General features: G+C 47.7%; 1 protein-coding gene across 1 annotated transcript in view; it reads left to right on the top strand.

Annotated features, from left to right (window-relative positions):
- The window catches only part of LOC103207213, a 207,685-nt gene that overhangs the window by 30,558 nt on the left and 152,043 nt on the right, over window positions 1-25,084 (top strand). The window contains exons 14-29 of the mRNA XM_042782527.1: window positions 1,682-1,799; window positions 2,664-2,835; window positions 5,173-5,289; window positions 6,160-6,314; window positions 7,529-7,613; window positions 8,331-8,387; window positions 8,885-9,009; window positions 12,997-13,085; window positions 14,058-14,107; window positions 14,604-14,771; window positions 19,431-19,577; window positions 20,062-20,262; window positions 21,694-21,845; window positions 22,986-23,154; window positions 23,407-23,503; window positions 24,482-24,594. Coding sequence (XP_042638461.1) covers window positions 1,682-1,799; window positions 2,664-2,835; window positions 5,173-5,289; window positions 6,160-6,314; window positions 7,529-7,613; window positions 8,331-8,387; window positions 8,885-9,009; window positions 12,997-13,085; window positions 14,058-14,107; window positions 14,604-14,771; window positions 19,431-19,577; window positions 20,062-20,262; window positions 21,694-21,845; window positions 22,986-23,154; window positions 23,407-23,503; window positions 24,482-24,594 — 2,015 coding nt within the window. The remainder of the gene's footprint in view (window positions 1-1,681; window positions 1,800-2,663; window positions 2,836-5,172; window positions 5,290-6,159; window positions 6,315-7,528; window positions 7,614-8,330; window positions 8,388-8,884; window positions 9,010-12,996; window positions 13,086-14,057; window positions 14,108-14,603; window positions 14,772-19,430; window positions 19,578-20,061; window positions 20,263-21,693; window positions 21,846-22,985; window positions 23,155-23,406; window positions 23,504-24,481; window positions 24,595-25,084) is intronic.

The following is a 25,084-nucleotide window of genomic DNA, read 5'->3' as shown; positions in this document are numbered from 1 at the left end:
GGAGGGTCGACGAAAGAGGGGGAGCCCTTCAACGAGATGGATTGACATGGTGGCTGCGATGATGGGCTCAAGTATAGCAGGGATCGTGGAGCTGGCATGGGATCAGGCCATGTTTCGTTCTGCGATGGCACCTAACAACAACAAGAAAGGCTGTGGATGGTCTGGCAAGGAAGTTTGTGCAGCAATGTGCACAGGGAGAGGAACCAATGGATAGTATGAAAAGGAGACCATAAAAGAAAATGAAAACGTGGATGGCCAGAACCAAGCAGTGCTTCAGTCTCTTGTCCATGGGGTCACTGTGAGTCAGACCTGACTCGACGGCACCTAACAAAAGAGCATGCTTTCCTAAGTGAGTCATAAATTCAAAGGGGACAGTTGAGCCCTCCACCTGTGGCCTGTGCTGGCTCCAGGAAGAGGTCCAGAGAGGATATGGTGCAGAAGACCAAGAGAAAGGACCAGAGGGGATACAGTGTGGGAGCCCAAGACTGGTGGTTAGTTTGTCACTCCTGAGTGTGCATTCCCATGGGCTTACCAGGAGAGAGACCTGGAAGCCAGGTCTGGTCCACAGGAGAGGGTGAAGCCCAGTGGTGTCAGCAGTGGGAGGAGCAAACAGGAACCGTGGGAGGAAAGGGAGCCAGAGCCCCAGGGCTCGAGAGTACAGAGTCAGAGGCACTATCGTGGGGCCAGTGAGCTGTGATGGAACTTTGGTCAAAGCTGTCTCCTACTTTGTGGCCCCGCACTCAGGCATTCCTTACAGTAGGAAACATGCTAGAGGCCCACAGGCAGATTGCTTCTTGACTGAGAAAGGCCTCTAGTTCAGAGCATTTTAGAAGGGCTTCCTTTCTGGTGTGTGAAGAGGTGCTGAGAGTTTGCAGGTTCAGAGCCACCCAGAAGTGCCTTGAAGGAAAGCCCTGGTGATCTGCTTCCGAAAAATCAACCACCAAAAAGCCTATGGAGCATAGATCTTACTCAGGCACACTTGGGGTGGCCAGCAGTCAGAATGGGCTCAAGAACAACTGGTTTGGATGTTGGTTGGCCCATTCTGTTGAGAACTTAGGCAATCAGGGAAGACAGGCTGGAGGCTAGGGTACAGGGGCTTGGATGGGAACTAAACAGTTGACACTTCATACCCTTGATGATAGACGCTATGTATATGTTAGTAAGAGGAACTCAGGTGGTTGGAGAAAGATTAATCTGGCATTAATGGGAAGGATGAACTAGAAGATAAGCCAGAAGTGAACAAGACGTCGAGAAGCTATGGCAATACTTAGATCTGAATATAATACGGACCCAGACAGAGTGGGGTGTGGGAATGGAAAAGAAGACACTGAGGAAAGAGAGGCTGGGAAATTGTTCTTTATAACATGTGGTCAAGGGAGAGGTGGGGTCAGAACTTAATTTATGCGTCCGTCCAACTCTTGGGCCACTTCGGTCAGTTTGCAGAACTCAGCTTGAACCTGGAGCCTGAGTAGATCCTCTGCTCCAGATGCCTGCCTCTAGTCACAGGTGGGAGTCGCAGGTGGGAGGCCGGGGGTCAGCACGACCCATCTCTGCATGAAGAAACTACCCCAGTGTGGTGAGGATGCAGCGTGACTGCATGCAGGCTGGCCACAGTAACCTACCTTGGTAACCAAAGGCCAGGGCATCCAGGCTGTGACTGACTGCCCTTCTCTTGCTCCAGGGGTCCTGGATGGGTACCTGTTCAGCAAGACCCTCTGCATGGATGCCGTGCAGCACTGGGGCAAGCAGTATGATGTCCACAACCTATATGGCTACTCCATGGCGATTGCCACAGCCGAGTAAGGATGCTGTAGATGGAGTACATGGTCCTGTCATCCGTCTTCCTGCTGTAGACTGAGTGCTTGGTCCTGTTATCTGCCTTCCTTCTGTAGACAGAGTATATGGTCCCGTTGTCCGTCTTCCCCCTGTAGACCGAGTCCACGGTCCTGTCATCTCTCTTCCTAGGTGATGAGTGACTCGTTCACATTATTTTTCAAAAGAGAAATGCAAGAAAAATACGATCATCCTTACTGAATGACTAAAGAAACTGCCTGGCACCTAGGAAACAGGGAATCTGATAAAAAATGTTGAGTGTACAAAATGAAAGAAAGGAGGGATGAATGGAGCAAATGTTGGAAGAAAGAAAGGTGAAGTAACTTGCCCTAGGTCAAAGAGCTAATAAATAGCAAAAGCAAAATTTAAGCCTGTTTCCGCATGAGTCCAAAGGCCATGGTGTCTCTCTGCACCACCTATCTAGACTGGAGTGTGGAGGGTGTGTGACTGGTCGATATCTGTGTGTGTTGGAGTTTTCAACACTGGCTCAGCATCCTTCTACCATGCTTTGTGTGTGGACTCAGATTCTATAGTGAAGAAAAGATATTGAACACTTACTGTACTTACTGTGAGGAGCTCTGGTGGCACAGTGGTTAAGCATTCAGCTGCTAACCAAAAGTTTGGCAAACCTACCAGCTGCCTCATGGGAGAAAGACGAGGCGGCCTGTTTCCATAAAGGCTAACAGCCTTGGAAACCTTATGGGCAGTTCTACCCTGTCCCGTGGTCACTATGAGTTGCAGTTGACTCAGTGGCAGTGGGTTTGGTTTTGGTTTTCCTGGAGGTGAGCTGAAGTCCCACATTGTGTCTCTAAATCTCTCTCTGCTTCTAGAGCTGTCAAGACTGTTTTCCCCAATAAGAGAAGCTTCATCATAACCCGCTCTACCTTTGTGGGGTCTGGCAAGTTTGCAGCCCATTGGCTAGGGGACAACGCGGCCACCTGGGATGACCTTCGATGGTCCATCCCTGGGGTGCTCGAGTTCAACCTTTTTGGTATTCCAATGGTAAGTACCCATCCCAAATTCTCTTGTGATACTCAATCCCCAGAAAGCCTCTTTCTAGAAATTTCCAAACCATAAAGCACTGCTCTCCTGTCACCATGGCTCTGGGATTTAATGTCTTGGGAGCAAGAGCTTCATACATAGTGTGGCTCTGAGGCCTCCATGTTCTTTCCTGAGCTCATGAAGATAAGGCCACCTGGAAGTAGTGTCACCAGAGCATTGCTTCCTATGGAGACAGAGCATTTATGCACAGAAGTGTACACACACACATCGTTGAGTACATAGCTGATGAAAATCACAAGCTGAACACATCATCTGTGAATCCAGCACTCAGATGAGTAAAGAGACCGTTGTCCTACCCTAGAGCTGGCTTTGACATCTTTTAGTTAATTTCAACATATGTATTATGCTCTCCTACTGTGTGCTGATTTCATATTGGTTCCACAATCAACACCCGTGGAAGCAGCAGTCAAGAAATCAGAGTTCGTATTCCACTAGGAAAATCTGCTGCAAAAGACCTCTTTAAAGTGCTGAAGAGCAAAGATGTCTCTTTTAAGACTAAGGTGCACCTAACTCAAGCCATGGTGTTTTCAATCACCTCATATGGATGTGAAAGCTGGACAATGAATAAGGAAGACTGAAGAAGAGTTGATGCTGTTGACTTGTGGTATTGGCTAAGAATCCTGAAAATACAATGGGCTTCCAAAAGAACTAACAGATCTGTCCTGGAAGAGGTACAGCTGGAATGCTCCCTGGAAGGAAGAATGACCAGACTTCATCTCACTTACTTTGGTCATGTTGTCAGAAGGGACTATTCCCCTGGAGAAGGATATCATACTTGATAAAGTGGAGGGTAGGAGCTCTGGTAGCATAGTGCCTAAGGCACTTGACTACTAACCAGAAGCCTGGCGGTTTAAACCCACCAGCCACTCCTCAGAAGGAAGGTTGGGCAGAAGGAAGTAGTGATACTGCCTCGGAAACCCAAGGAGGGGTCCCTATGAGTCGGGTCCGACTTGACAGCACATAACAACAACAAACAACAACAAAGTGGAGGGTCAGTGAAAGAGGGAAAGGCCCTCAACAAGATGGATGGACACAGTGGCTGCAATGATGGGCTCAGATATAGCAAGGATTGTAGTAAGGATGGTGCAGGACCCGGCAGTGTTTTGGTCTGTTTACATAGGGTTGCTGTGAGTTGGAGCTTACTAGACAGCACCTAACAACAACAAGAACAACAACTGTGTGCTAGGCACTGACCTAGGTATGAATTGGGAGAATGGAGAAAAGTATGTAGGCATGGTAACAAAAACACCTTCTCCTCCCCCAAGAGTTTGTAGTTTAGTCAGAAGAGATAGATATGAATAACTCTCAAATAACCCAATAATTACACAAAAGCTACAAGTGCTAACTGGGGCATATGACTTAATGCTAAGGGAGATTCTGAGCAAGGAACTTGCTATCCTGACCAGAGTGTGTGGGCCAGAGAGTCCCTGACCAGAGTACATTGCCAGCGAGTTGGGGAAGAGATTCAGGAAATCAGTGGAAAAATTGGCTCTTGACTTGACTTTGAAAAGTGGTCATAGTTCACCAGACTAACTGTGGAGAAGGTAATTTTGAGATTGAGAGAGAAACCCAAGGGAGAACAGTAGGGGTATTTGTTGTCTCTAGGGATGGGAGACTTGGGGGCCAAGGTTAGAAAATGGTGCTGGAAAATGGATTGGGACCAGGTGGTGCAGGCCTAATGGGAAAAGCAGCAAAGAGCACCTGCAGGTTTTTGGATAGGTGAATGATGGAGTAGAGTCTAGTGGTAGCAGTGCACTCAGAATGCTATCAGCAGTATGACTGGCTACTATTCATCAAAAAGGAATCCTGGGGGAACACTGGTTAAGCACTTGTCTGCCAACCTGAAGGTCAGTGGTTTGAACCAACAGCTGCACCATAGGAGAAAGATATGGTAGCCTGATTCCACAAAGATAAATCTGGGAAACAGTATGAGGCAGTTATATTCTGCCCTATACAGTCACTGTGAGTTAGAATCAACTTGAGGGCAATGGGGTTTGTTCCTCAAAAGCTACTGTATGCTAAGTGCTTTGCTAGCATCATGTCACTTACTAAAATCCTGTGTAAGTAATTAGTACCCACTTTAATACAATGAGGAAACTGAGGCACAGAAGGTTAGGTAACATACTCAAAGTTACCAAAGGGTAAATGGTGGACAAGTCTGTCCACACGGTACTAGCCTTTCCAGTAAGAGGTGTTGGCAGCCTCCACTGGGAGGTCCCTGGTAGGAAGGAAGGGAGGTGGTGGGATTGGGCGTCCTACTGTCGGTGTGTCCTCCAGGTGGGTCCTGACATCTGTGGCTTTGCGATGAACACCTCTGAGGAGCTCTGCAGGAGGTGGATGCAGCTAGGAGCGTTCTATCCGTTTTCCCGGAATCACAATGGACAAGGCTACAAGGTGAGGGTCCCAGGAGATATGAACCACAGACACACGGTGTGTGTTGACAGTGGGTCTGTCTGCATCCTGTTGAGACCTGTTGAGTCAGCCTTGGCCATGTGCCTCCCTTGGGCTCATATCCCCACCATTTGCAGCTACCCAGTGCCCGTAGCAAGTCTTTGAAAGCCCAGTGCCTGTCAAGTCAGCTCCGCCTCATGGTGACCCTGTGTGTGTCAGAGTAGACCTGTGCTCTGCAGAGTCTCCAATCGCCGATGTTTTGGAAATAGATCACTAGTCTTTCTTCTGAGGTGCCTCTGGGTGGACTCGAACCCCCAACCTTTCAGTTAGCTCCTGAGCATACTCACCATTTGTACCTTACTTCTGCTGTTGGGAGCTCTGGTGGAGTAGTGCCTAAGGCGTTTGACTGCTAACCAGAAGGCTGGCATTCAAACCCACCAGCTACTCCTCGGAAGGAAGATTAGGCAATTTACTTCCATAGAGATACCTCCTCAGAAACCCAAGGAGGGGTCGCTCTGAGTCAGAAATGACTCCATGGCTGTGAGTTTGGGTTGGTTTTGGTCTGCTGTTGGCATCTCTGAAGGGTTTCCTCAAACCTCTTGCATTTTATCTACGGGGCTCATTTTGTAATGAAAATCAAAGATTTCAAGATTGTTTAACTGGCAACTTTCTGAGGACGATGCCAGAGAGCTTATGATGAGGCAGGGCAGCCCTTGCTTTGTTGCTGACCTCCCTTGGCCACTGGCCCTGCTCAGAGCCCAGGTTGGAGTGGAGGCTCCCGGCCGCTCAGTGATGACCTGCTTGGTGGCCTGGAGTTCTCCCGGGGCTTCTGTGAAGCCTCAGCCACAGTGCAGCCCCTGTGTCTTCCTCTAGGACCAGGACCCCGCCTCCTTCGGAACCGACTCCCTGCTGCTGAACTCCTCCAGACACTACCTGAGCATCCGGTATACCCTGCTGCCTTACCTCTACACCCTCTTCTACCGGGCACACACCCGCGGGGACACCGTGGCCCGGCCGCTGCTGCACGAGTGAGTTCCCGGACACCGAGGGGTCTTGGTGCACCCAGATGACGTGCTCATAACGTCAGAGTGAAAAGTGAAGCAGTTCAAGCGGTTATTCAGATCCTGCTCCAAACTGGACTGATAACGACCAGTGGGCATCAGGTTGACCCGGACTCAGGGCAGCCCCGTGTGTCAGAGGACCACTGTGCTCCCAATGGTATCCAATAGCTGATTTGGTGAAAGTCAATGATCAGGCCTGTCTTGCAAGGTGCCACTGTGAACTTGAGATTCCAGCTCCTAGGTTAGCAGCTGAGCACGTTCACCGTTTACATCCCCCAGGGACTGCAAACTGAAGCAGCGAGTTGGCATTTGCAGGGTGATCACTGTCTAGATACTATTCCAGCGTATATTGAAGTTCTATGGTCTGCTCCCTTTAAGGGAGAGACTTGGGCTCTGAGTTGTGGACTCGGGGTCTACTCTATAACTTAGAAAACTTATTTAAGTCCTTTGATCCTCCATGTCTTTGGTCATGGTTTAAAGGATTGGATAAATTGGTCATAAAGGGCACTATGATTTAAGGTCTATTTTCAGCTTCTAGGAATGGGTCAGCCATTTACATACAAATAAGAGTATTCTAGAAAATATCCAGGACTCCAAATTTCTTCTTATTGCCACCCAATGGGCATCTGTAACTCAAGTCTGAAAAGGGTGCTTAAATGGCTTTTCTTGTCAAAATATGCTCAACTCTGCAATGAATGTGACACATACCCTCTATTTCCACTATTGTATATTCATTTGTTTGTCTAAGATTTTGCTATTTCCTGGAATTTCCTGTTAAAACATAGGTAGTCTAGAAGATAAAAGGGTGAAAGCTTAAATTACCTGCTGACTTTCCTGGTCAGACCCATGTCCTGCTTGTAAGTCAACTGAAGGTCTAAAGTTTTACTTTCTATTTTGAAAGGGGGACAGGGCATATACAGCCATAGTAGCCATTCTAGGATCTCCCAGTGTAGACGCTCGGATGGAAACTTCCATCCAACCTGATGCAGGAGGGGGAGGCTGCATGAACTAGGAAGAGGCTGGGATAGTGGATCTGTCTCTGGGGCTGGGAGGTGGGTTGGATGAGGGTCACAGAATAATTTGGGGGATTGGCCCAGAAGGCAGCCTGCATGTGTGGACAGGCTGTGCAGAGTGGCCAGGGGCACTGGCCAAACCTCAGGGATGGTGTCTCTGGTCCCCAGGTTCTACAATGACAACAGCACTTGGGGCGTGCATCGGCAGTTTCTGTGGGGGCCGGGCCTCCTCATCACCCCAGTTTTGGATGAGGCAAGTCTTCTCGAAGGGCACCCCCTTGCTCTCTGCTTCTCTTCCTGCTCTGCTCCTCCTGCCCTCTCTTGTCTCTTCTCCCGACCCATTTCTGACACCGGGCTGGGCCAGCCTTGGCAGGGTGTGGCTTTGGAATGCTGGATGCCTGACACTTAAAGTCTCCAAAAGACTTTCACTCTTGACCAAGTTCCCAGCCAGTGTAGGAGTTGCTGTGGCAGCTGGGGTGATGCGGGTTTGGTTGTCTGCTTCTGACGGCCCTGACACAGAGGCAGAGTGGATAGCTGTCCCCACACCCTAGGGTCAGACTGGCCCCCGTGTGCTCACTGCATGCCACTCAGCACCTGTGTGACGGGGGCAAGGGACGTATCACCCCTCACCTCTGAAAGCGGGGTGGATGGTGCCTCCCGTTTAGGGTTGCTGCAACAGTAGATGAGGTAATCTTTCAAACTTGCCAAGCTGGAACTTTCCCCCCAAAATGAGTTACGCTATTACTAGCTTTAATTGTCATTACTCCTGATGTGGTCCCGCTGGGCTGCAGAGCTAGTGTGTCTCTGATTCCTAGGAAAAAGGCAGAAGAAAGGCACAGTTGGGGACAGGGACAGAAAGGTCTTCTCTGCCATCTGGGGTGCAATTAGGAAGGTTCCCTGGGGACGCTGGGGAATCTGTTGATCCCCTTCAGAGGCTGGGCCACGGAGACAGGGTTCTTTTCCCTTTCAGGGTGCGGAGAAAGTGCCAGCTTATGTGCCTGATGGCGTCTGGTATGACTACGAGACTGTGAGTAGCTTTGGCTGCGTGCAAACTTGTGAGTGCACGGTGGCCGCTGGCAGGACATGAGGCCTCTGGGGAGAGGACGCGTGGAGGGCTCCCCAAGGGTGTTTCCGTGACTTCTCAGCAGAGTGGGACACAGTGAGCCAGGTCACAGTGTCAGTCCACACGGAGGCTGGAAGGACCATCCTCACATGTTTTACTCAGCAGTCAGACACGGACCGAGTCCTCGTGAGCCCGTCTTGGCTCGTCCGGGCCGTTGGGGCTTGGGCAGGGCCAGGCTGCTGGTCTGGCACTTCCCACTCATGTGTGCAGCCCCGGCGGGCAGCATGGTCTACAGCCCCCCAACTGAAGCAAGGCCTGTTGTGCCCATTGTTTTGCTTGGCTCGTGTTGCACTGCCTATGCAGCTGGTGGAAGCGGGCAGAGCTGCAGATACTGCTGCTGGGGCCATTGGTGGAGGGAGTGTGCAGCTCCCAGCCCCGTCCGTGTTTCTCTGAACACTCAGGGGGCCCGGCTACAGTGGAGGAAGCAGCAGGTAGAGCTGGACCTTCCCGGAGACAAAATTGGACTGCACCTGCGAGGCGGCTACATCTTCCCCACCCAGCAGCCCAGCACCACCACCGAGGCCAGGTACTGGAGGCTGTGGGCTCCCTTTGGACCGTCACCCCTGCCCCGCCTGCTGTTCACACCAAAGCTCTTGAGAAAGCCACTGAGTTAGAGCTGTGCACCACTGTCTTTCCCTAGCGCCCCTAGCTTCTCCTCAAACCACACTGCCTGCCAAGGTGGTCGTCTGTCCCGGGTTTGTCAGGGCTGTCCCAGGTTACTGCTCAGAGCTCTGTGTCCGGGGAAACTCCTCAGTTCCTCAAACCACAATGCTGGCTGCTGTCCCTGCTCTGACCAGACTGTCTACCCGTGGTTTCCCGACCCATTTCCTGGTGGTGAGGCCCACCCCCACCCTGCACTCTGAGGAGCCCCCCACCCTGCTCCCACCGAGCTCTCCTTCCTGAGATTCATGCCCTGCTTCAAAAAGCAACCCCACCAGCGGCCAGTCTGCCCCGTGCCACTGCTGCTCATCTGACGGCATTGTAGGGCTGTAGCTGTGTTAAGGTGACTGAAGAGACACACGTACACACCTGTGGCTCTCCCAACGTATCCACCTATCATCTGCCTGTCTATCACCTTTGTCTGTCTATCTGTCTATCTATCTATCTATCTATCTATCTATCCATCTGCCTGCTTATCTTTCCATCCATCCGTCCATCCATCCATCCATCCATCCACCTACCTGTTTGTCTATCCATCCATCTATCCATCTACCCACCCATCTATTTATCTGTCTGTTAATCTATCTATCTATCCATCATCTATCTGCCTGCCTGTCCATCTATCCATCCATCTATCTATCTATCCATCTATCTATCTATCCTGGGAGTGCTTTGGGGGCTGGGATCATGTCTTTTCTTTAGAACCTTCTTTCCTGCCTGGATTTCTTCAACTGTAAACAGTTTAGGGGACTGGCAGCTGGGAAGCTCGGATCCAGCGCTGGTTTCTTTTCTGTAGTTGCTCAGCGTCAGGCTGTTCGGCACACTGACACTGACACTATCTTTCTAAAATGAAACTCTGAGCCCATGGTTCTCCTGCTGTCTTAATTCAAGACTTTCAAGTCCAAAGTCTTGAATTGACAGTGTGTTTAAGGACAATCACAATCTGGTTGCCAGTTACCCTCACAGCTATATCTCCTGCCACACCTTAATACTCACCAAGAGACCAGCCATGCTAAAAACATTTCTGCAGTGCAAGTGTATCCCTCCATTCTGCTGCCCTTGGGCATCTGCACTTAGTGCTCTGACCAACATTCTTTGCCTGGTGCATTCTTTCCAAAATTTTATTGTTTTTATTTATTTATTTTTAATTGTGGTGAAAATGTGCACAACAAAGATACACCATTTAAACAATTCATACATGCACAACTCAATGGCATTGATTGCATTCTTCAAGTTATGCGACCATTTTTACTTTCCTTTTCCAAATGATTCCATCACCATTAACTCAAACTCAATGCTCCCTAAGTTTCTCATCTAACCTTTTGAGTTGGTGTTGTCAACTTGATCTCATATAGATAATTCTGTAAAAGAACACAAATGTAAAGGCAAAGAAGACTTGCTTCAAATAAGACTTCAGGAGACATTTTTGGTTTCAATTTTAGGGCTGAAACATTATTTCTCTCAGAGCAATAGCTTTAGGGGTCTATCCAGCCTCAATAGCTCCAGAAAGTCTTGATTACATTAAGCATTTGAAATTGTGTTCTACATTTCTACCCATTTTGACCAAGATAGTTTTATGGACTCTTTATCAAAACATTCAGTACTGGTAGCCAGGCACTATCCAGTTCTTCTAGTCTCATAGCATAGAAGGCAGTTGTTCATGGAGGCAATTAGCCACACATTCCATTTCCTCCTCTGATTCCTGACTCCTCTTCTTCTGTTGCTCCATGTGAACGGAGGCATGTTGATTTCTTAATGGTCCTTCCCATCAACACCAGATTGTACTTTCAAGAAACTCCCCTAAGTCTCCCAGCAGAGAGCATGAGTCCGCTTCCAACTTTCTGATCATTTCACATACAGGTAGTTCCTGACTTATGGCCAACTCAAGTTATGATCAACAGTACTTACGACTCTCTCTCCTTTTTTTTTTTTTTAACATCTTATCATTTTACTACTTATAATATGTATTACGTACAAGTCACAGTGAGTAAGTTGCTGATGTTATCATTCTCATGCCAAGCTCTAAAGACAAATAAGGTTTAGATTTATAAAGATTCTGAGAATAATGAAAACTGAAAAAAAAAAAAAGAAAGAAAAAGAGGTATTCCACTTATGTCGGAACTGATTTATAACAGGATCGTAGAAATGGAACTACCTGTTTCTTGCTCCTCAGCTGATTTCCAGAACATTTAAAAAATATTCCAATCAGTTATTGGGGTGGTTATGTTTGTGTGTCAGCTTGGCTGGGCCTGGTTGTGTGGCTGGGCAGCTGGATGTAGTATTCAGATGATGAGACTCCATGGTGGAATCTACTGTGAGCAGCCTTTGGGTATGTGGTCTGCTTCCCGTATATAAGAAACAGCTTTGGGAGTGGTCTCTAGCTTATGGCATGCTTGGACCCTGCATGTAGCCATGTCATTGTTCAGCAGCCTGCCATGCTCCTGCTGACCTTGGGACTTACAATGGACTTGAATTAATGGGCTGCCATGTGGTTTGGTTACGTTGGGCCTGTGCCTTTTTATTTGTCAACCTTGGGCTTGGTAGCCTCAACAGCCAGTAGCTGCCTGAGTGAAGACATGCTTCTGGCTTCAGTGGGCCAGGAGCAAGAGGCAGAGCTGAAGCCCAAGGTCGAGGGGCTTTCACACAGCCCCTAGGGCTTTGGAACTTGGACTTCTAACCTCCCAAACTGTAAGAGAATAACCTCCTGTTTGTTCAGGCCATCCCATTGTGGTATATTCTCGTCAGAGTGGCACTAGGGAACCAGAACAGTTATTTTGAAAGTGTTATTATCAGGAGTCTTTGCTATTGTTGTTGTGTGCTGTTGAGTAGAGTTCAGCTCAAACAACCCTACAGGAAAGAGTAGACCTTTCCGACAGGATTTCTGAGACTGTAAATCTTCATGGGAGCAGGTCACCAGGTCTGCCAGTCAGGACAGTGAAAGCAAACAACAGGCAGATCTCTCAGGGGAGGCACTGGGAGCTACCCCAGAGGAGTGGTCAGGTAAGAGAGACTCCGAGTCACATTGCGTTCTCTTCCCACCTCCTTCTCTGTCATCTGTCTCAGCATCTCTGAGTACTGGCATGTGTTTCCTGTTCTAAATTGTAAAGCAGATCGTTGAAACAAACTAATCATACAAACTCATCATAAATCCAATAAAGAAGGGGGCTGTTGTAGAGTTAGTTATTGTATTGTCTTATTGGTTTCTGTATAAAAGTGGTCCTGAGGCAAGGAGAGGGAGCTCTGGTGGTGTAGTGCCTAAAGCACTTGACTGCGAACCAGAAGGCTGGTGGTTCAAACCCACCAGCCACTCCTTGGAAGGAAGGTTGGGCAACCTACTTCCATAGTGATACCACCTTGGAAACCCAAGGAGGGGTCATTGTGAGTCGGGTCCGACTCCTTGGCGGTGCATCTGGTTTTCTGGAGGCAAGGAGAAGTCCCCCCCTTCCCCTATGCCCTTGTCCCGCAGCTGGCCTCTCACGCCAGCAGCTGCTCCAACCCTTGTCTCACACTCCTCTCCTTCCTGCTGGTCTATGTTCTTGGCAGCGGTCACGTCAGCAGCTTTTACTGAAGCAATTGACATGATTCCATTGCTCAGATTCTTGCCTCCTATGCCACTTTTTAATTTTTTTTTTTTTTGTATTGCAAATGTTTCGAGTTTTCTATCTCCTGTGGCATTACTGATATCAGAGAAAGATACTCCCATCTATTTTGCCTTCATGTCTGGAGTAAAGCAGAGCCATCTGCCACTAGGAGCTTCTCTCGTTTGAAATTCGATGGACATATTCCCAGTTCACGTGGCAACATTCTCTGATTCCTAAGGCTTTGTCTCTTACATAACTCTTGTTTCCTGCAGTCGACGGAACCCGCTTGGCCTTATCATTGCCCTAGATGAGAAGAGAGAAGCCAAAGGGGAACTTTTCTGGGATGACGGGGAAACCAACGGTGAGGGCTGCCACCATTGTGCTGCCATTTCTGAACCTGCATGTTTGGTCCATGGCCCTTCACACCTGCTGGTCATTGACTGGATTTTGTTTCCGGTTGTGCTCCTCCAGCATAGTGGTAGAGGGACCACAGATGGAAGAAAAACTCATCCTAACTTTTAGAATTCTACTGTCCACCAGCAATATAAATAGGTTGTCATTTTGTGGTCAACCAGCACCTGGTAGAAAAGTGTGCAAGTCTGTACATGCAATCCAATGTACACATCTCTCTAAACATACTTATGAGCAAATGGTACTGATCTAAAGAAGTCCTCATGCTGTGAGGCCACGTGGATGCACGCTGGTAGGAGGCATTCATCTGTTGCTGTTAGTTCTTGCTGTGTTAGCTCTGCCTCATGCTGACCTTGTGGACCAACAGGATGAAACGTTGCCCGGTCCTGTGCCATCCTCACAACCATTGCCATGTTCAAGTCCATTGTGGTGGTCATTGTGTCAGTCCATCATTGAGGATTTTCCTCATTTTTGAGGACCCTCTAGTTTATCCAACCACATTTATCTAGCCATGTTTCTAGCACATTTTCCTATATCCAGTGTACTAACAAATGTAGGGTCTCAAGCTTAGGAGATAGATTTGCTTGAAGCATATGCCTTGGAAGTGCCTAAGGCATTTGACTGCTAACCAGAAGGCTGACAGTTCAAACCCACCATCCACTCCTCGGAAGGAAGACTGGGCAGTCTACTTCCATAGTGATACTGCCTCAGAAACCCAAGGAGGGTTCGCTGTGAGTTGGATCTGACTTGACAGCAGTGCATTTGTTTTAGTGGAAAGGGTGGGAAAAGCAGTGGCTTAGTCTTGGAGAGTGCTCATAACCTTGTCTTCTCAAGATACAGCTTCTTTTTTTTGGGGGGGGGGCATTGGTTGATATGTCCCTCTGTGGTAGGCAGAGCCTAATGGTCCTCCTCTCACTTTCAGACACTGTGGCCAAAGACATGTATCTCTTCTGTGAGTTTTCTGTCTCCCAGGTGAGTAACACACTTTTATGAATCTCATGTGTTGGCTTTCATCTGATCATCACCTCGTGTGTGTTGGTGTGTATATGCAATTGTACCTGTGGCTTTGTATGCATTCCTGAATATAGGTGAACACATTTCAATTTATGACTGAGCTCCCCAAAATTGAATCATCCATGTTGGCAAAAGGAGGTGGTAATATGGTTAAATCAAAAAGAGTCAGTGTTTCTAAATGCAGTTTTTAAAAACATCTTTCTGTGTGCATGTCTGTACATGTGTTCCCAATTTTTAAATAATGTTTTGGTTAGTGGATTAAAAAGTGTGCTTGTATTCCTTGAACACACATTAGTAGAGATAGCTACAAGGCATTTGGGGTGGTTGATCTGGGATGGAATTCTGTGGTCTAGAGGACATGAGGATCTGCAGTTAGGCAACTGGTCGACAGTGGGTATTTGGGTGCCTTGAACATTTGTGTATGACAGGTGGATTTTACTTATTTGTTTTGCAGAACCACTTGGATGTGAAGATTTCACACTCAACCTACAAAGACCCCAATAATTTGGCATTTAAGGAGATTAAAATCTTTGGGATCCAGCAACTTGCCAACATTACAGTGAAGCACAATGGTGTCCCAAGTCAGACTTCCCCTAAAATCACGTATGACCCTAACCTCCAGGTAAACCCTGTTCTGTTGAGACGTCTTATCAAGAATTGCCTCGCGGGGCTCCTTCTTGCAAGTCTCATGAGCTCCGGAAGGACCAGAGCACACCCTGAGGCCCATGATGGAGAGGCCTGAGGGGTGGGATAGAAAAGTAGGGGGAGAGGCCACAGCTAGGATGAGTTAGGAGCTGCTGAGGAAAGGAACTTAGGTAAAATGGCCTTGACGTCCTTCCTTCCTTCTCTGCCCCTCGGTGTGCTCTCACTGACCAGCAATAGTTAAGATGGGACAAGAAGAACATAGGGCTGTGGGAACAGAGTGAAAACATAGGGGTGTGGGGAAAAGAGTACCTGAAGGAGAAAGGGGAGATGGAGTCTCAATTAAGGATGAATTCCAAGTGTAAGTTTTCTTACTCGCTTGAGATAGAAATTCTTGTCAACATACATATTTTTTTTTCTTTTTATTGTGATTTGGGTGAAAATTTACAGAGCAAATACACTTTCCATACAACAGTTCACATACACTTTGTCTCATGACATTGATCACAATTTACCACAATGCAACAGCTTCCCTCCCACTTCCTCCCCATAGTTACCTCTTCCCAGTGTCCATCCCTCCATACACTCCTGCCCCCTGAGCTGTCTCCCTGTGCATAAGCAGCCCTTCTTTCTCCCATGGTTGTTCTCTCCAAGGAGTGTATCTACCTCAGGTAAATGTTCAGCTCATATGCCTGTCCATTGTTTGGCTGGAAGCCACAGGCGTGCGTTCAATTCCAGGCCTGAAGGGCAGCTAGGAGCCATCATCTCAGTGGTTCCACCAGGCTCCATCAGGCCAGCAAACCTGGTCCCCCCCGCTTTTTTTTTTTTCCAAATGATTTTGAGTTTTGTTCCACATTGTTCTCCCTGTCTACATAGATCCCCTTGCAAGTGGATGACAGTGGTAGCCAGGCACCGTCTAGTTCTTCTGGTCTCATAGTCGTATAGGCTGCAGATTGGATGGTGTACTCATCACTAGGACTAATTTTTTCCATGAATTTTTGGTTTTCTTCATTCTTCTTTGCTCTGGATGAGGAGAGATCCATCATTGCATCTAGATGGCAGCTTGCTAGCTTTTAAGATCCCAGTCGCTACTCGCCACAGTAGGAGATGGAACAATGTTTTGTGTAGTATGTTATGCCAATTGAGCTTGGTGTCCTCTGCGACTATGGTCCTGAGCCCAAGGGTTCAACTACTCAGTCCCTCTGGGTAGCTGGCTGTTACTAAGCCATGACCACAACCTTGCCCCTTGTCAGCTCTACTATACACCTGGGAATTCTGATCATTCACATAACCTTATAGGACCATTGACTACCAACCCTATATATGTTCTTGGATACACTTCTCATTTCATAGACATGCCTAATCGTTCAGCCTGTCTACCCATCTATCCACCCATATACCCGTGTTTGCCTTCACTGACAATGAAGTACTGTATGTGCAAAAGCGTTCATCTTTGTTGTCTGTATTTCCCACATACCTCTCTGTCTTTCTCTTCCTCAATGCCACTATATTGATCACTCACATTTGGTACATTGCCTTTCTCTTCACCCAAATCAAAACTTATCTCTATCTATCTAACTGTATTCTCTACCCTCCCTTCCCACCCCTGGTAACCAACAAAGAAAATGTCCTTCTATAGATGAGCATTTCCTTGACTTTTACAATAATAGACTAATACAATGTTTGTCCTTTTGTGATTGACTTATTTCACTCAGCATAATGTCCTCCAAGTTCATCTACGTTATGTGGTGTTTTCAGATTCTACATTATTCTTTAGGGTTGCATAGTATTCCATTGTGTGTATGTACCATAATTTGGAAATCCATTCCTCAGTTGATGGACACCTAGGTTGTTTCCATCTTTTGGCTATTGTAAATAGTGCCACGATGAACATGGGTATGCATATGTCTGTTCTTGTCATGGCTTTCACTTCTTTAGGATATATACCTAGTAATGGAATAGCTGGGTCAAATGGTATTTCTAGTTCCAATTTTCGAAGAAATCACCATACTGCTTTCCACAATGGTTGTACCATTTTACAACATACACATTTTTAAGGCATATTTTCAATCTTAGCTAATGGCACGTATTTGATTAAACTCATTATCATTGAGTTGATTCCAACTTATAGCAACCCTGTAGGACAGAGTAGAAGTGCCCCCTGGTGTTTCCCAGGCTGTCATCTTTATGGAAGCCAACTACCACATCTTTCTCCTGTTGAGCTGGTGGTAAGCTTGAACTGTCAACCTTTCAGTTGGTTAGCAGCTGAGCACTTAACCACTGCACCAGTCGGCTCCCTACTTACTTGAGTAGATTATAATAATATAGTAATTTTTCCTCACTTGTAATGAGACCTGACATTATGGAACAGGTTGCAATCCATTCCTTTGACACCTTAGTGTTTTGAAGAATCCTTTCCCCAAGTGCTCCTTACTACTGGTTTCCTGAGGGGCCATCCTTACAGCTGGTTTCCCAGGGGAGCACAGATGAGAAGCTGCTGTGTCTGCATGGATTGTGAGGGGATTTCTAAATCTGGAGAAAATAAGCACATTTAGCGTTTTATTATAAATGGCAAATCAACCACATTTGACATTTTGTGCTGACAACACTCATCGGTGATGCATCGATTATAAAGTTAGAAATAAAGAATAAGAATAAGGTTGGTTATGTGTATGGCAACAGACAGGACTATTTGGGAGGAAGCCCATGTGACAATACACTCAGTGCGTGTTTAGTGAACATAAGACCAAAGGAGATCTTTTATCCCTTGAATTTGGATGAAGGGGAGATACAGTCTGTACACATGAAACTACTGGGAAGGGGGCAGGGAGCTGAAACCAGCATATTAGGCAATGCTAGTTTTTCTTATGTCCATTGTAAGATCTGTAAGCAGGCTTGAGAATGACATGTTCAACTCTTATGAGGCAGTTGAGCAAACTTCTTGGAGGAGGCAGGATTAAAGCAGTTATATCACAGAGGGTTGTATTCAGCTGCAAGAAAGCAAAGCCCAGAAAAGTGGTGTCTGAGCAGATGGGTTTTTCATGGGCAGTAGGAGGTTTAGAAGATGCTTAGTAGCTGGCATTGCTCAGCAGCTCAGGGTGTCAGGGCTGATGTCATTTCTGCTTAGGTCCAGCCACCAAGGTCCTAGTCTAGCAGAAAAAAAGAGGAAGCAAGAGGAAGGGGCAAAGGTGAGGGGCAGGTCCTGAAGTCCAGAAGAAACACATGCCCAGCAGGCCCCAGGGGACTTGTACTCATCAATGACCACAGCTGTGCTGTGTGGATTATCAATGTAGATCTTTATCTGGGACTCTGGGTCAAGCTAAAAGAGTGGGTAAGAAAGGTTTATAGGGCAGGTGGCTAGCAGCATATTCCATAAGTGGGCACCATTAGCCTGGATGACACGTTCCAGGTTGAGACAGCAGACTAAGCCAACCCCAGGAATTTGTGTTCATCTGTGAGTCTGATATTGTTGGAAGGAGGTCAGTTTGGATAGATAACATTATGGCCAAGTTTTGGACGACTTTAGATATCGGAGGAATCCCTGGGTCATGCAAATGGTTGACACACTTGGCTGTAGACTGAAAGGTTGGAGGTTTGAGTCCCCCTGAGAGGCACCTTGGAAGAAAGACCTGATGGTCTACTTCTCAAAAATCAGCCATTAGATGCCCCCCAGAGCACAGTTCTACTGTGACACACATGGGGGCCCTGTGAGTTGAAATCCCTGTGACAGCTACTGGTTTTTACTGGCTGGCGCTGGAATGAGAAGGTCATTTTGATGTAATTTGGTCTGATTCTCAAAGGGCCTATCGTGAGCCTTGAGTTAAGGCCGTACTGTGGGGTGAGTGTTTTCTTGGGGAGATGAACAGGACAAGGAAGTGCCAGATGAGTTTACACTGGGGAGGAACTGGGAGAAGTGACCTTCATCATGATGTGACTTCATTACTCCAGGCATGCTTGGACATTCCTTAGGGAAACTGCTACTGAGAGAAGGGACGCACACATACACTCCATGAAAAGTGTTTAGACAAGTGTTTGGTGTGTGAATGGTGGTGGGATTCCATGAAGGATGGCTCAGATTTGAGCCCTTGCAGTTAGAGAAGGGAAGAGGCTGGGCTGTGAGGTATGAAAGGAAAGTTCATGATTTTTCCACCTTGCTAAATTTGGAGTTGATAAAACTGAGACCACAGAATTGCCTAAATCTGTCTAAATTTCCACCATAGAATGGGGTGAGACTGGGTCATACAATTTTTATTCCTACGTTCTTGCTACTACCTCAGACCAAGGTGGACAATGTCCTGGGGAGTGGAGGCCAGAAGAGAGCCTAGGTTTGCTTGTCACTGTGTGTTTGTGTGGAAAGTGCAGAAGGAGCTTCCTCAGAAGATTCAGAGAAAGAAGAAGACTCAGGGAAGGAGGAAACAGGAGTGGTGGTAGACGGTGTACTTGACCTGAGCCTTTCCAGCATGTGTGTCGGAGATTCTGAGAGGGTGGTGCAGTCTTCACCAGCGGTTTCCCTTAGGCCTGTTCAGATCAGCTCCAAGGCTTTGGGATTGGATTGATGAGAGTCAGGGCCATTTCTACTTCCTGTCCTACAAGACCTTGTCCTGAGGATGAAGGTCCTTGTCACTTCCTGTTCCTACAGGTGGCCATTATCACAGAGCTTAACCTTGTCCTGGGAGAGGCATACACAGTGGAGTGGCATATAAGTGATGCAGAGAAAATTGACTGCTACCCTGATGAGCAAGGAGCCTCTGCAGAGAACTGCACAGCCCGTGGCTGTGTCTGGGAGGTAAGCTCGCACTGATGGATGCCAGACTCCTTTCCACACTGTTTGCAAAGTTAATGAGGGCAGATGGGTAACTGCTGACAACCGGTGGGAGCAAGGACTTCCAGAGGACCCTGAGCTCTATCTGGACGTGAAGAATAGTTGGGACGGGAGTGGGTGGTCCTGCAAATAATTTCCCAGAGACCAGGGATGCAAAGGGCTTATATCACCACCCTGCAAGAGAAAGATGTGGCAGTCTGCTTTGTAAACATTGCAGCCATGGAAACCCTATGGGGCAGTTCTACTCTGTCCTCTAGGGGTGCTGTGAGTCGGAATCGACTTGCTGGTGGTGGGTTTGGGTTTGTTTTTGGTTATGTCACCATCAGATGGTATATGAGCTGATGAGGGGTGGGCTGCTTTCTTGCCCTGAAAATTCCCATTCTGACCCCTTTCCTCCGAGTGATCCTTGCACCACGTGCTGATCGGTGACTTCGGCCTTCTGTTGCAGGAATCCAGTACCCAGGGAGTCCCTTTGTGCTATTTCGTCAGTGATCTCTACTCTGTCAGTGGTGTTCAGTATGATGCACATGGGGCCACCGCTGACATCTCCTTAAAGGCTGCTCTTTATGCCAACGCCTTCCCATCAACCCCTGTGGCCAACCTCCGCCTGACCGTCACCTACCATAAAGATACCATGCTGCAGTTCAAGGTAATGCAGTGCGTGTATTAAGTCCCACCATCAAGGTCACTTCCAGCTCCATTGTGTTTTGCTAGCAGTCAAGGTTGTTGCTGCTGTTGTGTGTTGTTGAGTCAATTCTGACTCGTACAGATCCTGCGGGACAGAGTAGAACTGCCCCATAGTGTTTCTGAAGTCATCATCTTTACAGAAACAGATTGCCACGTCTGTTTCCTACAGAGCAGTTGGTAGGTTTGAACTGCCAACCCTTCCGTTAGCAGCTGAGTACTTAGCCACTGCTCCACGAGGGCTCAGTGTGGTATCGTCTGAAGTCTCCTCACAAGCGGTCATCAACGAGACTCTGCATTCTTTTACCTCCTCTTCTGCAGCCACAAAACTCCTGTTATCTCCGTCTTCCACGGAGCACTGGCACATGGGAGCATTCAGTGGGGTTGAAACAAACCAACTCCCTTGGGTCTCCAGCCTTAACTCTTGCCACTACCTCCTCCTACTCTGCCTACCCTACTGTGGCTCTCTTCAGAGGAATGGCTTTCCGAGCCCACACCAATACTCCCTGCCTTGGGCTTTGCTGTGTTTCTGCCTGGAGTGACTTTATCTCCTTTCTGTGCTTGGTTAATGGCCATGAAGCTTTTAGGGTGCAGCCTATGTTTGCTGTATGCAACTGTCCCAATCTCCCACAAACACTGCTAGCCTCACAGCCCTTCTGCATGTCTCTACAGTAGCACTCATCACCAGACGTTGTGACTGTGTGTCACTCACCTCCCATCAGCGTGGGAGTTTCTTAAAAATCAATAACCATGCCTGACTCGTTTGTTATCTCCAGTGTCTGGTACAGAATCAGGTAGGAATATACAGTAACACCTGTGTAAGGCAGAGAAGTGTCCGAAAAGGAAAACTCAAATGTTGTCCACTAACAGAGAGCAATGGAACAGTGGTAAGGATACTCCATCAAAGGGGGTAAACTTGTGACACCCAGACAAGCAGGGCTGTCCAGCCGAGCGCCGCCTCTCACAGGTTTCACGGTCGTACTTAATAATGAAGTCAGAGCTCATGTTTAGCAAAGGCATCTATGATTATCACAATCAAATAGAGCTTATGGTTGTCCCATTTAGAAAAATTTGCAGGTTTTTATATGCACTCACGCCCACACACAAAGTAATAAAACATAGTCATAAACACAGTTGCTTCCAGGCTGGTCTTTCAAGACGGCAACAACGACACGTGCACGTGTTGGCTTAATGGAGGCCTCATAACGAAGATGAGCAGACTTATAACAATATCAGATCGGATGCTATTCTTTGATGTTTTGATTAAATCCCAGGTGTCATGAGTACAGCATTCAGACTCTTTCTCAAAGACATCAGCGTTCTGCTGAGGGTGGAAGTTTAAGTTTAAGCTTTAAGAGAATTGTCTTTGCCTAAAATCTATTTCCCCTGGCCCTAGATTTACGATCCCAACAACAAGCGGTATGAAGTCCCAGTGCCTCTCAACATACCCCAGGTGCCGTCTAGCACCTCTGAGGGGCGGCTCTATGACATCCGCATTAAGAACCCATTTGGGATTGAAATTCGCCGGAAGAGCTCAGGCACTGTCATGTAAGTGGAATTGAGGGTCCCCAGACATTCACCACTCGGCCCATTGTCCTGGGACAGGCTCAAACCATCCCCACTCCTTTCCCAGCCTCGTGAAAATGTTGTTTCCTTTGGGCTGTTCTCATGGGAAATCTTTATGAATATGACCGAGGTGGTCGCATGCACCTGGGTCTTCATCCAATAAGTGTTTATGAGGTGATTCTAAACAAGGTGCACTGTGGTTATAGATATACGAGGTTTCTCTTCTCATGACAAGAGGTCTTGGTAAATAGCAAATATAAAGTAAGTTGAAATACAAACAAGGCAGTATAGATAGTGATGACTGCTATGTAAGACATAGAACAGGATAACTGGGAGATTGGGAGAGGCTACTGCTTTTGATACCGTGGTCAGAGAAATGCCTCCAAGGAGATGACACTAGAAATAGGACCTGGGTGAGGGCAGAAGCTCCCTATATAGAGCCTGGAGGAGGAGAGAGCATTCAGACAGAGGAAATAGTAAGGGCACAGGGGGCACAGGCCCATGCTGGGGCAACCTCGGCATTGAAAGAACAGGAGATGCTGAGGTCGTTGGAGCAATGTGGCCAGTAGGGAGGTGGTGCTGGGGATGAAGCTGCGTGTTAGGCAGGCTCTGGATCAGAGGTGGCCTCGAAGCCTCCCCGAGATGGTTGATTGAGGAACCACTGCAAACAGGGGAGCGATGGGTGTGCCCTGGTGTTGCCATTGAGTCGATTCTGTGCGGTTGGACTGTGCGTCACACGGTTTTCAAGGCTGTAACCTTCCAGAAGCAGGCCTTCAGGCTTTACTTCCATGGCACCTCTGGGTGGGTTTGAACTGGCAGCCTCTTGGTTAAGAGTCCAGTGCTTACTCTGGATGCTGTGTGGCGTCAAGAGTGGCAGTGAGGACTGGGTGCAGTTGAGATGGTGAGAAGTGATTAGGCTGCATGCTTTGGAGAAATCCGGAAGGAGATGGTGATAGAGAGAAAGACCCTGGAAACAGTATCTACAATTGTTTTTGTCAGATGGAGTTGATGTTTTGTTTGGGAAGGAGCAGGTTCTGGGAAGGGTGAATCAAGAGTCCTACCATCTTTGAAAGGGATCTCTTTGAACTCATGTCTTTTCCAAACCCGCCCCTTGTGTTGCAGCTGGGACTCACAGGTCCTTGGCTTCACCTTCAACGACATGTTCATTCGCATCTCCACCCGCCTCCCCTCCCAGTACCTCTATGGCTTTGGGGAAACTGAGCACACGGCTTTCCGGAGAGACCTGAACTGGAACACATGGGGCATGTTCTCCCGGGACCAGCCCCCAGGGGTAAGGACAGCGCTTTCTCGATCTGTCTTCACCTCTCTCCCACACCCTGTGCACACTTACTGCAGCATCTTCCCAGAGCCAGCATGGATGGCCACATTCTGCTCTTAGGAAAATGGGCCAGTTCCCATGCTTCTTTGTTGCTCGTGATTTAATGGATGCCACAGAGAGGACTGGACCCATCGCAGAGGTCAATTTTTGTTAAGTCACAATGTCTTTTAACTTTCCGCCACTTCTCCCCCATAACTTCCCCAGTACAAGAAGAACTCCTATGGTGTGCACCCCTACTACATGGCACTGGAGGGGGATGGCAGTGCCCACGGAGTGCTTCTGCTCAACAGCAATGCCATGGGTAAGACTGGGCACTATCTCCTCTTTATGTTGTGAGCCAATCATTCTTGGGTAACTTCAGAGGTATTTGGCCTTGCTGCCTGGGAAGTGAAAATCATTATCTGGTGGATGGTGTTTTTTGCTGGGTTGTTGTTGTTTGCTATATTTTCATTTTCTGTTTAGCTGAGTTCTTAAGAGATAATAATAAGAACTAACCTAATTCTTGTTTGACAAAAGTCACATAAGAAGGAATAACATAACCAAGCAAGTCAGCTATCCTCCCTGGAGGTCAGCCCGTGGGAGCTGTCTCCATAGTTTGGATGAGTGAAGCTCTGAGTCAGAGAACTCACTGTGGGGTGGGGCGGGGTGTGGAGAAGATTGGTATGGTGTATAGAAAAGCGTTAAATCCAGGGGTGGGAAAATGGATGCATATAAAATCTGGTGATAGCCAAATAAAGTCTATCTATACCGGAGGTTGTTGTTGTTATGTGCCGTCGAGTCAGCCCTGACTCATAGCGACCCCTCCTTGGGTTTCCGAGGCAGTATCACTACGGAAGAAGGATTGCCCAACCTTCCTTCCGAGGAGTGGCTGGTGGGTTTGAACCGCCAGCCATCTGGTGAGAGGGCAGGGTATTATATCAATATTGTCACTGAGGGACTCTGGGTGCTGTGCGCCTTGGAACTCTCAGTATGATTTCTGTAACTTCTTGTGAGGCTTAAACTATTAAAATTTAAAAAAAAAAGTTATAATAATACCTAAAGAAGGAGCAGAATAATTAACTATAGAAGATAATAAAACACACCAAAGAGAAAATGAATCTGGAGGTGAGGCCCTATGGGGTTCACTTTAGCTCCTCCAACTCTGTGAGGGTGTTGTGCAAACTATCTGCTCTTGATTCTCTACAGTAGGGGCCACAGCAAGAGAGAGAAGGTGTGAACTCCAGGAGTCACACCTCACCTCGAAGGCATCCAGGTTGATTGTGTCCTCCTATACTTTCAGATGTAACGTTCCAGCCCATGCCTGCCCTGACATATCGCACCACAGGGGGAGTTCTGGACTTTTATGTAGTCTTGGGGCCAACCCCAGAGCTTGTCACTCAGCAGTACACTGAGGTAGGAAGGAACTTGATTGATGCTAAATGTTTACACAGCACATCTGTGTGCCACGAACCATCTTAAGCACATTCGTTTTTTATGGCTCTCGTATGATTACTGGGCTTGTTGATGTTTCATGGAGACAGGTAGATTATAGCATAAAAGGCAATCAGCAGGTTTCAATGACCAGTAGGTTTGTGGCCTCTCTAAGCACTGCAAAGTAATAGGAGTAGTAGTGGTGGGAGTGGAAGGTAACGGTGGTGGTGGTGGAGGTAGAAGTGTAGGTGGGAGCAAGGGTGATGGTAGTGATGTGGGGGTGGTGGTGTTGCTGTTGGTTGTGGTGGTGATGGCGGTGGAGCTGGAGGTGGAGGTGGAGATGATGGTGATAGTGGTGGTGGAGTGAGGGTGAGTGGTGGAGGTGATGGTGCTGGTGGCGATGTGGTTGAGGATGGGTTGGGGAAGGGGTGGTGCTGATCATCATGGCGGCAGCAGCAGACACTTTTTTTTT

This window comes from Orycteropus afer, unplaced genomic scaffold, assembly GCF_000298275.1.
Source record: "Orycteropus afer afer isolate SDZICR_OR568_19922 unplaced genomic scaffold, OryAfe1.0 scaffold00358, whole genome shotgun sequence".
Taxonomy (NCBI): Eukaryota; Metazoa; Chordata; class Mammalia; order Tubulidentata; family Orycteropodidae; genus Orycteropus; species Orycteropus afer.
Note: the sequence above shows the minus strand (reverse complement) of the source record. Positions and strands in the feature narration are given on the sequence as shown.